Source organism: Populus alba, chromosome 2, assembly GCF_005239225.2.
Source record: "Populus alba chromosome 2, ASM523922v2, whole genome shotgun sequence".
NCBI lineage: Eukaryota > Viridiplantae > Streptophyta > Magnoliopsida > Malpighiales > Salicaceae > Populus > Populus alba.
Genome location: NC_133285.1, coordinates 10,269,331 through 10,283,450, shown reverse-complemented (window position 1 = coordinate 10,283,450; position 14,120 = coordinate 10,269,331). Strand labels below are relative to the sequence as shown.

The 14,120-nt window shown below is 33.6% G+C and overlaps 2 protein-coding genes and 1 non-coding gene across 3 annotated transcripts; 2 read left to right on the top strand and 1 right to left on the bottom strand.

The window, feature by feature from the left end:
- The first annotated feature begins 88 nt into the window (after window positions 1-88).
- Window positions 89-3,440, top strand: LOC118063460 (conserved oligomeric Golgi complex subunit 4). The gene is made up of 2 exons (XM_035077502.2): window positions 89-1,925; window positions 2,549-3,440. Exons 1-2 carry the CDS (start codon window positions 270-272, stop codon window positions 3,176-3,178), a joined length of 2,286 nt encoding a protein of 761 aa, XP_034933393.1. The 5' UTR covers window positions 89-269; the 3' UTR covers window positions 3,179-3,440.
- A 761-nt stretch (window positions 3,441-4,201) lies between these two features.
- Window positions 4,202-7,362, bottom strand: LOC118063461 (pyruvate dehydrogenase E1 component subunit alpha-3, chloroplastic). Its single transcript, XM_035077503.2, has 3 exons — window positions 6,890-7,362; window positions 5,718-6,498; window positions 4,202-4,770 (listed from the first exon to the last, which is right to left on the bottom strand). The coding sequence occupies exons 1-3, from the start codon at window positions 7,157-7,159 to the stop codon at window positions 4,493-4,495; spliced, it is 1,329 nt and encodes a 442-aa protein (XP_034933394.1). The 5' UTR covers window positions 7,160-7,362; the 3' UTR covers window positions 4,202-4,492.
- A 5,360-nt stretch (window positions 7,363-12,722) lies between these two features.
- TRNAC-GCA (transfer RNA cysteine (anticodon GCA)) lies at window positions 12,723-12,794 on the top strand. The gene has a single exon. It is a non-coding gene; the product is annotated as a tRNA-Cys (tRNA).
- The last annotated feature ends 1,326 nt before the right edge of the window (window positions 12,795-14,120 follow it).

Sequence of the window (14,120 nt, the reverse complement as noted above, 5' to 3'; positions counted from 1 at the left end):
CTCCATTTCTCATAAATAGTATTTAAAATAAGAAAAATATAATTATTTTTTTAGTATTAAAAAAGGAGACGAGAAAAAGAATGAAGATCAGTACCGTAGACGGTGGTATGGGTTTGTATGGATCTATATGACCCGAAAATAAAGAAACCCAAACAAACTTAAAACAGGTGAAAGATCAAAACACCGCTCATCACTCCACTCCATCATCTGTTTGTTCATCAATATCCTCCTCCTCCTCCTCCAGATCCAGGATCCAAAAAGAAACAAAAATGGTAGCAACCCCAAATGGAGCAGTCACGAAATCCCCAAAACCCCAATCACAACCACTACAAGAAGAACCCCAACAAGAAGACGAAACCACCCTCAACTCTCCCTCTATTAAATTCGGCACCCCTGAAGCCTTAGACCACGTTCGCAACCTAACCGACGTAGGCGCCATGACTCGTCTCCTCCACGAATGCATAGCCTACCAACGCGGTCTCGACCTCAACCTCGATACTCTTTTATCCCAACGTTCCGATCTCGACAAGAATCTCCATCACCTCCAAAAATCCGCTGATGTTCTCGAGATTGTCAAGGCCGATTTCGACCACATGCACTCCAATGTCCGCTCCACCTGCGATTTAGCAGATCACGTGAGTGCCAAAGTGCGTGAGCTCGATCTTGCTCAGTCGCGTGTTAATTCCACCCTCTCGCGTATTGATGCGATTGTTGAGAGAGGGAATTGTATTGAAGGAGTGAAGAATGCGCTTGAAAAAGAGGATTATGAGTCTGCTGCCAAGTATGTGCAGACATTTTTGCAGATTGATGCAAAGTATAAAGATTCTGGATCGGATCAGAGAGAGCAGTTGTTGGCGTCGAAGAGAACGCTCGAAGGAATTGTGGGCAAGAAGTTGTCCGCTGCGGTGGATTCCAGGGATCATTCGACGATTTTAAGGTTTATCAGGCTTTTTTCGCCTCTAGGATTGGAAGAAGAGGGCTTGCAGGTTTATGTTGGATATTTAAAGAAAGTGATTTCGATGCGATCTAGGCTTGAGTTTGAGAATTTAGTGGAGTTAATGGAACAGAGTTATAATAATAGTAATGTTAGTAGTAATGTTAATTTTGTTGGGGGTTTGACGAATTTGTTTAAGGATATTGTTTTGGCTATTGAAGAAAATGATGAGATATTGAGGGGTTTGTGTGGTGAAGATGGGATTGTTTATGCAATTTGCGAATTGCAAGAGGAGTGTGATTCGAGGGGTTCTTTGATTTTGAAGAAATACATGGAGTATAGGAAACTGGGGAAGTTGGCGTCAGAGATTAATGCACAGAATAAGAATTTACTTGCTGTTGGTGCACCGGAAGGGCCAGACCCAAGAGAGATTGAGTTGTATTTAGAAGAGATATTGTCATTGATGCAATTAGGTGAGGATTATACAGAATTCATGGTTTCGAAGATTAAAGGGTTGAGCTCTGTTGATCCCGAGTTGGTTCCACGAGCTACTAAATCATTTAGGAGTGGGAGTTTTAGTAGAGTAGTTCAGGAGATCACTGGGTTTTATGTGATTTTAGAGGGATTCTTTATGGTTGAAAATGTAAGGAAAGCTATTAAGATTGATGAGCACGTGCCTGATAGCCTTACAACGTCTACTGTTGACGATGTGTTCTATGTTCTTCAAAGTTGCTTGAGAAGGGCAATATCAACTTCAAACGTTAATTCTGTGATTGCAGTCTTGAGTGCTGCAGGTAGTTTGTTAAGTAATGAATACCATGAAGCTTTGCAACAGAAAATGAGAGAACTAAACCTTGGTGCAAAGCTGTTTTTGGGTGGTGTTGGTGTACAAAGGACTGGGACTGAGTTTGCCACTGCATTGAATAATATGGATGTGAGTGGCGAGTATGTCTTGAAGTTGAAGCATGAGATTGAAGAGCAATGTGCTGAGGTAAGTTATAATTCATGCTTTAAGTAACAAAAAGAAATAGCTGTTGTGCTTGCTACTCTATGCCCTGCGTGTTAACTTGCTTGTGATTTTTGATTTAGTCACACTATAAGTTAGACTGTTAGAATATGTTTGTTATCCATTAATGTTCCACATAGAACCTGTTATGGTAAGTGAAATGATAGAGATTTCATGAACTTCAAGGATTAAAAAAATATCAGAAGAATTGGCATCATCGCCTACATTTAATGTATGGCTGATTCTTATCTTTTATGTTGAACTAAATATTGCAATTAAATGAGTATGGATGTTTCTCAAGCATATTTCAATGATCCTTTTGTTTATTTTGTTGCTTATGTTCTGTTGTGCCCTTTGACATGGTTGTTTTCAAACTCCTGGATTACTTTTCTTTCTTGTTTGTTGAAACCACCTCATTGCTAAGAATTAAAGTGTCCACAATAATTTCAATAGTTATTCCTTCCATGTTCGTTTTCTTTGTTTTGATACTTGTTTCCCGTTATACCAGTTGACATGGTTGATTTCAATCACTTGAATTGCTTTTATTCCTTGTTTGTTGAAATCACCTCAATGTCTAACAATTAAACCTACTGCAATGATTTCGACAGGCATTCCCTGCATCAGCAGAGAGAGAAAGGGTGAAATCTTGTTTGTCTGAGCTGGGTGATGTGAGCAATACTTTCAAGCAAGCCCTGAATGCTGGCATGGAACAACTAGTGGCAACTGTTACACCTCGAATCCGTCCAGTATTAGATAGTGTAGCAACCATCAGTTATGAATTATCTGAGGCTGAATATGCAGATAATGAGGTGAATGACCCATGGGTCCAGAGGCTTCTCCACTCTGTTGAGACAAATGTATCGTGGCTCCAGCCTCTAATGACTGCCAACAATTATGATTCATTTGTACATTTGGTCATTGACTTCATTGTGAAGAGGCTTGAAGTGATCATGATGCAGAAGAGGTTCAGTCAGCTTGGAGGCCTCCAGCTTGACAGGGATGTGAGGGCATTGGTAAGCCATTTCTCTAGCATGACTCAGAGGACTGTGAGAGACAAGTTTGCTCGTCTCACTCAAATGGCAACTATCCTCAACTTAGAAAAGGTATCTGAGATTCTAGATTTCTGGGGTGAGAACTCAGGACCTATGACCTGGAGACTAACCCCTGCAGAGGTTAGGCGAGTGTTGGGTCTAAGGGTTGATTTTAAACCTGAAGCTATTGCTGCTTTGAAGTTGTGATCCCGTCTATTTTGGTGAAGAAATGACCCTTGCATATTCTTTTTGCCCGCCATGTGAATGATAAGAATCACCTTGTAGTTGCTCTTAGTCTGATGTTATTTTGTCTGCCTTTTGTGCTCCTTTTGTTCTCTATTTCAATTGAAGTACACATTTTTCCGCCATCATATTGAGCTTATTTGAGCGTTGTACTTTTGAAATTCAGGAAGTGTATAAACATTCTTAAAGATTTTATGAGACAAATAAGAAATTTTGGTTGTTCAAATTGGGAAGCTCACCGAATCAACTTATATTTGCTACGGTGTACTATCTGCATAGAGTATTACCGAATCAACTTCACATGCTTATTTTTTCGATAAATCTCTCATGATTCATTTGACAACTAGGTAATGCGTAATTAGTTTGCCAGCAGCTGTGTTCTGTGAAATTAAGAATACGGTCTGTTTCAAACTGGTGTTTATTTCTGATTCGCGACATTGTTTATTCTGTGAAGATAGGAATTTTCGTCAGATTTTCACCTTTCTTTTCTTGGTAGCGTCTTGTTCTCTCGAGTCTCGTGGTATATTTGTTCGGGTCACGTGGAGTGCTTTTGGGGACCTTGCTGATTCTGCTTATATTCACATGGACATCGGAGATACGGTTAACGAATTCTTGCTCTGCCACCAGAAAAGCCCAGTTAGCCAACTCAAATGGAGTACCTTTCCCAGTATCATTGAAGTGTGCCGTAGTTTGCGTCGCCTAATCTCAACAAGACCCTCCATGCTCAAACCACTAATTCTATCTCTCTCTCTCGCCTTTTTTAGCTAAGCTAACGATTAGCAGGACAAAGATTAACAATTTGGCAGTGCTCTCTGCGATGACTGCAATTTTTTTGATATAATCGTCAGATTATATCCAACCATATCATTTTCATCCGACGATATTTGGAACACATGCACAAACCATGTGATCTTTGAAATTTAACTGATATTGCTGGCTGCAATAATTAGCTAACAAAACAAAACAAAAATTTAAATGGCAGCAAGATGGGCTAAAAAATTGCAAAATTCGGAGCCATTATCCATTGGTACAAACATTAGAAGCTATATGAACCAAGAACCATTAGTCCATTGGAGGTTTGTTATTCAAAACGCTAGAACAATGAACGGACATGCTTAAGAGAACAAAGCCAAAATCTAAGATTGAAAAGGTAACCTAAACAACATAACTTGCTTACACAATAATTTAGGGCGGCAACAAATGACCAGCTTTAATGAATATGGAGCTGTGCAGACCAACGAGCACAACTGGAGTTGATGAATGTTCCACTTCAAAAACCTAGACACGAGCCGTACCCTCCGTGAATTTTGGATCCTCACATCTATACCGGCCATCAGGTCCAATTCCAAAGCCCTTTGGATCAGCAAAGACATTCTCAAGTAGCTGGCTGCGTGATGGATGAGGGCTCTCATCTGCAAATTCAACAGCCTCCTCAACCACTTCGTCTATCTTCTTCTCAATAGCCTTTAGCTCTGCCTCACTGGCAAGGCTGTTCTCAATCATGTACTTCTTCAAGGCAGTGATGGGATCTCTAGCAGCATAGCGAGCCTTCTCAGCTGCCAAAAGGAACCAAGAGATTGAGGGAGAGAAAAGTGCATGAGATTAAGAAACAAAACTATAAAACAGAAAATGAAATACTAGTATCTCGTGTTTTACCGAATCATTTCAAGGTGCTCTATTGAGATATTGAATACCTCAATGAGTTTATATGTAAATGCTTATTAGGCCTACTGAGCACCACAGATATTATACAAGGGAATCTCCCAAGTAACATATTTCCTTTTCTGGACTAGCATTGTTGGAAACTAATCACTAGAGCTTATTTCTCAGTAGCTTGGTTTTTGTCACAGTATCATAATGTAAAGGCCTTCGTTTAGAGGAAAACAAACCAACAAATGAAATTGGATGAAAGGATAGTAGACATCATTGCAATAAGATGCTGTGAAGAACCCTGTGCTAATACTGTGATACCGCAATAACAGATGGGAAGGTTTTTAACTCTGCTGAAGAGCCAAGAAGAAGAAACACAAGACAAGAAAGGGAATGAAAAGGTGCAGATGAAAAAAGTTTACTAAATAATAAAACACCTCCTTAAAAAGTAAAGATGTACACTAGCAGGGTCAATAATAACCAGAATTTAACTCAAACAAGCCTCAATAAACCTATACATGGTTGGCAACTCTTTTTGAACTTTTTGCTCCATATTGCATCAAATCAAGATGGAGAAATGGAAAACAATTTTATTACTGTAAATGGTAGATATTTAAATAGGCACAGGAAATGGAAAAAATCAGAAGCATTTCACAAAAATCATACAGGGCCTGGTGTCCATATCAGTTAAACTTGCAAGGCAAAAGCTAAGTCACAAAACATAGAAGAAATGAGATTCTAAAGAGAAATGACAATGATCAAATTGAACTGCTAAATACAAATTCATTAAATTATTCAATGACCAGGAATAAAATAGACAGCCAAACAACGAGAACCAAATGTAAAAGCTCACCAGGGTCACGAAGCTCATCAGGATCAGCCAATGAGTGTCCTCTAAACCTGTAAGTTTCACATTCTACCAATGTTGGTCCTTCTCCTCTCCTAGCCCTTCCAATTGCCTCCTTGGCCACCTCCCTCACCTTCAAAACATCCATTCCATCAACATGAACACCTGGCATCCCAAATGCTGGGCCCTTCTTCCAAATCTCTGGATCCGAAGTTGCCCTCACGTGCGACATCCCAATAGCCCACAAGTTATTCTCAACAACAAACACGATGGGCAATTTCCACAATGCTGCCATGTTCAAACACTCAAAGAACTGCCCATTGTTACAAGTACCATCACCAAAAAAGGCCAATGTCACATGATCACAATCCGCCTCCTTCAAAACCTCCCTCCTATACTTGCTGGAAAATGCTGCACCAGTAGCCACTGGAATTCCCTCTCCAATAAAAGCAAACCCACCAATCAAATTGTGCTCTTTCGAGAACATGTGCATAGATCCACCTTGGCCCCGGCAACACCCAGTCGTCTTGCCAAAGAGCTCGCTCATGACAGCACGAGCTGGGACTCCTTTACTTAAAGCATGTACATGATCACGATAAGTACTGACAACAGAATCCTCCCGCTTCAAAAGCTTGATGAACCCAGTTGAGACAGCCTCTTGACCATTGTAAAGATGAACAAAACCAAACATTTTGCCTCTATAATACATCTGGGCACACATGTCCTCGAAAGATCTGCCCAATATCATATCTTCATATACCTCCAATCCTTCTTCTTTAGTGATCAACTAAAGACACCACTAATTAAATGAGTAAAAAAGAAGAAGAAAGAAACGTTCTTGATTTCTATTTCGTTCATCAGAATTCACAAAAGTAGCTTTAACATATCAACGCATACGAAGCTTCTCCATTTTAAATGTATAGCAATGCATCTAATTAAATCACAAAGCTAATTACATAGTTACAATCAATTTAAAAATTAAAACTTGGGATTTAATTTAATGGCATCCTAATTGACAAAGAAAATGATATGATTTCAATTAAAGCTTAAAATGGTATACGATAACCAGTCTCTTGTGCACAGAAATGCAAACAAAAGCACAAAAAAGCCAAAATAAAATCAAAACAGAAGCATTCGATAAGGGAAATAGTGGAGAGGTTAATTGTGGAATTGGTTACCAGATTGGTGGTAGATTTGACCTTCTTTTCCTTGACAACATCAGAGACAGCGACAACAGCCGATCGACGGTTGGGATTGGCCAAAAGCTTGGATTTGGAAGCAGAACTAAGGCGAAGTTTGCGGGTGGATCCAAGAAAAGAGGAAGAAGAAGGGGCAGTCCTAAGAGGATCAAAGAAAGATTGGTGCTTTTCATGAGATCTGGAGGTAGTGCCGTTGAGAGAAAACGGCTGGGTGAATTTGGTAGCAGAGAAAGCTGAAGCTGATGCCATTTAGAGTGGGAAAGGAAAGGAGAAGAGAAGTGAGGGGAAGAAGGAGTAGGGGAAAGGGAGTATAAGAAGGGAAAGAGGGGGCGGAGAGCACGAGGGAAGAAGGCGTGGGAATACCCGCTTTTGATTGATGAAAATGAAGGGAGGTGAGGGGGGGGGGGGAGGCTACCCAACTCTCAACTGCCTCCTTACACTTGTTAGCTTTGCTTTGTAAACTCAGTTTAACATTTTATTTTTATTTTATTTTATTATTTCTTTTCTTTTGACACTTGGCCTTTTTGTCATTTGCAATTTCTTGTTTGTGTCCCCTTTGCCTTTATTTCTTGCCAATTTTATTTTGGTGGATCTCTTCTCTCCATGCCGTCTCTCTCCCTCTCTTGTTTGTAGCAAGTTTTCCTTTAGTGCGTTTTTTTTTTATTATTATTGTATTTATTGTTTTATTTTTAAAAACATTACCCCTAACCTCTTATATTTTATCAAAATTGTATTTATACTAAATTTTAAAAAATTACAATTTGCATTGATTGATAAATAAAAAAAAAATCTAATAAAATAATCAAATTAACCTCACATCTAATAAATAGAAAATCCTATATATTAAACTTCTCTTTAAAAGTCTCTCTCATCCTAACAATTCTTTCAATTTCAAAACCGAACCTAAAAATTATTGGTTCTAATGATTTATCTCATTCTAAACATCAAATGAAATTGGTGTAGATAAGGAAAGCAAGACATGCATGTGATTTTTTTTTAAAGTTCTTTTCACATTAAAAAAACTATAAATTGATGTTTTTTAAAGTATTTTTGGATATTTTCATGTCAAAAATTAAAAACAATCTAAAAAATAAATTATTTTGATGCATTTTCAGTTTAAAAACACTTTTAAAAACCACATTGCACTACAATATCAAACATATATTAAAACTACTAGTGTACTCCACAATTAGATCAAAAGGTGACCATGTTCATGTGTTCTCATGTATTAATGAGCTTGCAGGAATGAGTTTTGCTAGAGAATCAATGAGAACAAAGAAACAAGCATAGAATAATATAGCCATGACTTCTTAGCCTCCTTTGAAAATATACATACATTTCATCTTTCTATATAATTCATGTTAAGATTGCTCTGACTTGGTTTAAATCTAAACAAGTAGTAATTTATCTACCATTTTCAGCATGTAAAAGGTGGTTTGTTCACTACAATAAGCAAGTTAGGAATTGGGAACTAGTGCTTCTTTTCATCTTTCTCCTCTATTTTTCTTCAAAACTAGAAAATTGAAGGCATAGATACATGTGATCTAGATCTTAGACCATCTTGCATAAGAAAATAAAGAAAATAGATTCATGGTAAAGTTGATGACCTTAAACTTGATGAGGTTTTTTGTTGTGATTTATTCTAGGATCCAAGGTCTATGGTTTTTTAAAGTTTGTAATGAGATTAGTTTTTTTTCTTATATGACTTGTAGGTAGTAAAAATAGTAAATAAGATTTGAAAGTAGTAAATAGCATAGTTTTAAGACCCGGCCCGGTCCAAAGCCCGAGTTCCGGGTTTTGACCGGGTCGGCCGGGTTAATTTTTTTTTTTTAAATCATAACGACATCGTTTTAGTAAAAAAAATAAAAATAATAAAATAAAATATAAAGGGTTTATAGCCAGTTTAACAAGGTCACGCCAATTTTTTTTCTTGTTCCATTTTTTCTTCAACTCAACCTGGTTCAGCTTCGGGTTGGCCGGATTCTAGGTCGACCCGCCGGGCCGAGTCGGATTTCAAAACTATGGTAATAGGGTCATAATCTCTTAGGTTCTTTACTTGGTGTTTGATTCAAATGGGTCATGCAAAATTATGATTGATTTTGTATTGCACACAAAGTGTTTGATAAGATACCAAGTTTTAGTTCTTTTCTAATTTTTAGCAGAATTGTAATATTAGTTTGATGGCAATGTTGTGATATTAATATTATAAAGGCTCTTTAGTCATTAAATAGAAAATAATCACAAACCTATAAATAATTAGATAATTTTTATTGATTTTTTTTACATGTTAGGTACAAGATGTAAATTTTTATGTGTGTACTAAAATTTAAGATGCCTGTCATTTTTCAAAACTCGAGAGGCGAGTGTAATTTCGATCAAATATGATGTTAGGTGTAATTTTTCCAAACTTAAAAAATATATTTGGTTGAGCTACAACATTTATTCTTTTATGAACAATTTAAAAAACTAAAATAGTTTTTTATATTTTATATTCTTATTTTCTTACATGTAGTTACTATCATATCACCGCCACATCACCAATAATATCACCCTAACAATATAATAAAAATGATTATTATTATCCATCATCATTATAATCATTAAACCATTATTTTTTCACCACCACCTTTTATTTTAACATTTTCACCATCATCATAAATATATTACCTCCAACATTGTCATAACCTAATTTTTACCTTTATGTTTTCAATGTATTTTAAGTTCCCAAGAAAATATCTTTCTAGTGTGATTCATGTAATTTATGATTGTTTCATGATTTATGGCATTTTACTTATCTTATTTTATATGGAAAGTTTTTACATAAAAAATAGAAAATAGAAATAAAAAGAAAACAAATTACGGAGTGAAATGACAAGCATGCTAGAAAAAGTATAGTTTTAATAAAGATATTTAGAAAATCACCAATTATGGATCTCATTGAATTCAAGAAGGAAAGGAAGAGATTATGCATGATTCAATAAAATAAAATCAATTGATCTTTGACCATAAAATTTTTAAATTTGAAATCCTCATTTAAGAATGAAAGAATATAAAAATCTTTCAATACTTTGATTTTATTTTTCAAATTGATAGGTTCCTCTACACTATAAATTGAAGCATAAGGAAAAAAAAAAAAAAGATAGACACATTAGAAAACCCTAGAGAGAAAAGGCTAGGAAAAGACTACAAAAAAAAAATAGACTAAGAAGAGAAAAAAACAAAAACACAAAAACCAACTAGAAAAAAATAAAAGCAAAACAAAAAAAAAGACTCGCCTCCATACTCAAAAACCTTATCGTTGATCACCTACCTTTCATCTCTCTCCATTCACCATTTTCAGCCTCGACAACCTTTTCCTCACAACTCTAACGTCACAACAACTTCATCATAGTCATATCGACCTACTACAAAACCACCGTCCCATCTTCCTCCTCCTAACCGAACCCTTTTCTTTTTCTCTCCACCATAAGGACCATGAACCAACCACCACCTTTTCCGTCTAAAACCCACACAACCACCATCATATAAACTAGTTGTCATAACTTAATTTTGACCCACTGATTCTCTAATTTTTTCTTGTCAATATAAGTAAATTTAAAAAATAATAAAAGATTGGGGAGTGAAAATGACGAATAAGAACAAATAGGGACCAAATTTTAGATAATCAAATAATATAATAATGAAAAAAAAGGTAGTTGAGTTTAATGATGATATTTAACACGATCACGGATAAATCTATTAAAAATGAGTAAAAATCTCCGAGCCTATTTTGAATATAAAAAAATAAAATATGAGTCAAAGCTTAATTAACAATTGACATCCTCTTGGATTCAATGTTTATATTTTAAGTAAGAATTTGATTTTATTATCAGGCTCATAAGACCTAAGTCTTAAATTATAGTGTCTTAGGACTTAAATAGTAATGTTTATGTTTAAAAGTAAGGATTAATTAATAGTTGACTATTGTGTTTTTTTAAAAAATATATTTTTACTTATTGTAATGTTTATGTTTAAAAACATGGGTATTATGTTTTGAATAAATCTATTATTTGCACTGTGTTTTTTTACCAACTTGTCAAAAACAAATCCCTCTAATATCAATTCAATCAGTTAAACATCTGTATTTCTTATTTCATTGAATTGAGTATATAATTTACCTATATATATTGATAAATGAAATACCTAGTGGGTGAAGATGTCTGCTTGGATAAAATTAAAGTTAATAATAATGACTCATATAGTGAATAATGGTAACTAATTTGCTGCGGTAATTTTTTATTTTTTTAAAATCACGCTTAATATATCAAAATTAAAATACACATATTAATTAATTGAATTGATTATATATATATATATATATATATATATATATATATATGAATTGATGAAAACACAAAATGAAAATAACCAATCTAATCTTATGTTTTTATTCAAAAGAAAAACATTTCTATTTTAAAATGTCATGTATAGAAAAAAAAAAAAAAACATAATTTCAAGATGATATATATTTTTAATATTAATACAGTAATGTATTAGATTGACTCGAACTTCATGGCTTAACTCACCACACTCTTGACCGGAATGATAAATTTTATTAGGTTTAACAACTTTTTTAAAATTAATTTTTACTTAATGACATGATAACAAAAAATAAAATTTTTAAAAATTAAGCACTAATTAAATATCTTGATATTTTTTTTACAACTATAATAACCTAAATCTAAATAAATTATGAAGAATAATTCAAAATCAACTAAATATAATAATAATAATAATAATAATACTAAATTAAAAAAAAAAAAAAACAAAGAAGAGAGCAACTCCTCCTAAACTATTATTAATGGTGATAATCCTCTTGCTCTAATGCTACAATCAAGATTACCAGCGAAGCTTATATTTTGGGGCAAACTATTATTACAATCAAGATTGTTGTTCTGTAACTCTCCCCAATCTCTATAATTAAAGGAACCGTAAATTTTGCACAATAAAAATCACACTTACAAGTGCTTGCCCTTTTGCATATATAATCTCTCTTTATATTTCATTCACTTACCTTGCATTATGAGGGTTTTGTTAATAAATTCTTAGCCCTAAAATGTTTTAGGAAGAAATAGTTATGTGTTACTATGGACTGTAAAAGAGGGTTAATTTATTTATAATTAAGCTTTAATATTATGATATTTTTGTCATAGCATTAATGTTGGAACAAAATTTAACCTGAAAAATTGATGGACGTCACTTTTAATTAGATCTCAAGAAAGCCTGTTTTGATTGAATTTGCTGATAAAAAAAAAATGTATTTTTGTGTTTTTTGAAACGTAAACCTGTGTTTTTAAAAAAATTAATTTTTTTAAAAGTGATATATATATATATATAAAATGTGTTGAAGTTAAAAATAATTTTTAAAAAAAAAAAAAAGTATTTAATAAATTTTTAAATAAAAAATAATTTAAATCCAATAGACTGAAGTGTGGTCATAATCTTTTGTAAGAGGTTCCTTGTGCACTTTGTTGCTTCATTAGTTCATTGTGTCAGAGTAGTTCTTTGATTGCTGTAGGATGAATTGACACAAAAACAAAAAAACAAAAAACAAAGGAAACGAGTGGTGGTGCGAGTATACAAACAACTTTATTCAAGTGCACGTGGATGGAAATGTCACCGACATCATCGTTTAGACCGACCATGTGGAGCTCGGTAAGGGATGAGATGTCCGACGTAGCACCGGATAAGTTTCAAGTCACTTTCGCATCTCTGGAAACTTTTCCAATTACAAATAAGTAAGTATAACACATGCTTTACTATAAGCCAATCGGGGTCCATAGCTCAGTGGTAGAGCATTTGACTGCAGATCAAGAGGTCACCGGTTCGAACCCGGTTGGGCCCTTTTTTATTAAACAAAATTTAAACGACATCGAAACTTTCTTCTGTAAGGAGAAATATTGATTACGATGTCATTTTGCAATACTAGTTTGCCATTTGCGGGTTAAATATTTTTTATTTCTTATAAAAAAATTATAAGAATCGACATGTGTGTGTGTTTTTAATGCATTTATAGTTTAAAAAATTGAACAAATTATACATGTAATCGAATAAACTAAGAATTATAAATATTAATAAATAAATAAAAAATCATTAATAACATCTAAAAATAAAACTTGAAAAACTAAGAAACATATATAACTCAAGGTATTTAATTTTAAAATATAGGATATTTATCTCATCATATTTTCTAATTAATCAAACAAAATATATAAATATATTAAATTGATTAAATAAAAAAATAACATGTAAGGCTACACATATTATAAATACATCTAAAAATAAATATTTTTTATTTTCAAAAAAATAGTTTATTTATACAAAAGATAAAAACAAAATCATACATGAATCATAAAAATATCTCCAAAAATTAAATGTATAACTAAAAAATCACTATTATTTAAAGAGACTCTTTAAAAAAAAATAAAAGAAGAATGGGTATTAATATAAATATAATTAAATTTTTAAAAAAAAAATCAATTGAAAAACAAATTATAGGAAGAAAGGGTCAAGCTTCTTAGCATAGCAAACCAAGTTAGCATGTTTGGTCCATTTCACTAGGGTCCACGTGCGGGCTTGCCAAGACAAGCAATGCGACCGGACTCTTTTTTTTTTTTTTTTTTTTATCTATGCTTTTCATCCATTTCTTTTATTTTATTTTTAAAAAAGAAGAAGACATGTCACCTGTTTTGCCAGATTTCAACCACTGTGATGGCTAGAAAATCGAGGCCTATATTCTTTTGACCTAAAAAATCTGTTTTTTAACTTATTTTTTTAATCCAAAACACTCTAGAAACCATAATAAACTTATCCATAGCCTCAAAAAACCTTAAAAACTGAACTCAACCCAAAACAAAAAATCAACTCGAGTTCATATTTGTTTTTTCACTATCTTTTAAGGTAAAAAAAAAAAAACACTTAATATGAACCCCCCTCATCAAATAAAACAATTTAACAAAAAAAAATCTCTTATTTTGGTGACTTAAATCAATGCCAGCAACAAGTTTATTTCTCTAGCGTTGGACTCTGGCGACCCCTCTCTTAATTAGGGATCAAAAAAAAAAAAAAAAAATTTATGCATAAAAAATAGAATTAGAACAATTTTGAGGATCTGAAATTATATAATTTACGTGATTATTTGAGTTGAAAAACCAAACTGTATTTTTTCAAA

Excerpts from the sequence above, each read along its gene's own strand:
- LOC118063460 (XM_035077502.2), top strand. The coding sequence starts at position 270 with ATGGTAGCAACCCCAAATGGAGCAGTCACGAAATCCCCAAAACCCCAA. Across the intron at positions 1,926-2,548 it reads TTGAAGAGCAATGTGCTGAG|GCATTCCCTGCATCAGCAGA; the intron begins GTAAGTTATAAT and ends TGATTTCGACAG.
- LOC118063461 (XM_035077503.2), bottom strand. The coding sequence starts at position 7,159 with ATGGCATCAGCTTCAGCTTTCTCTGCTACCAAATTCACCCAGCCGTTT. Across the intron at positions 6,499-6,889 it reads TCAAATCTACCACCAATCTG|TTGATCACTAAAGAAGAAGG; the intron begins GTAACCAATTCC and ends TGGTGTCTTTAG. Across the intron at positions 4,771-5,717 it reads TGATGAGCTTCGTGACCCTG|CTGAGAAGGCTCGCTATGCT; the intron begins GTGAGCTTTTAC and ends TCCTTTTGGCAG.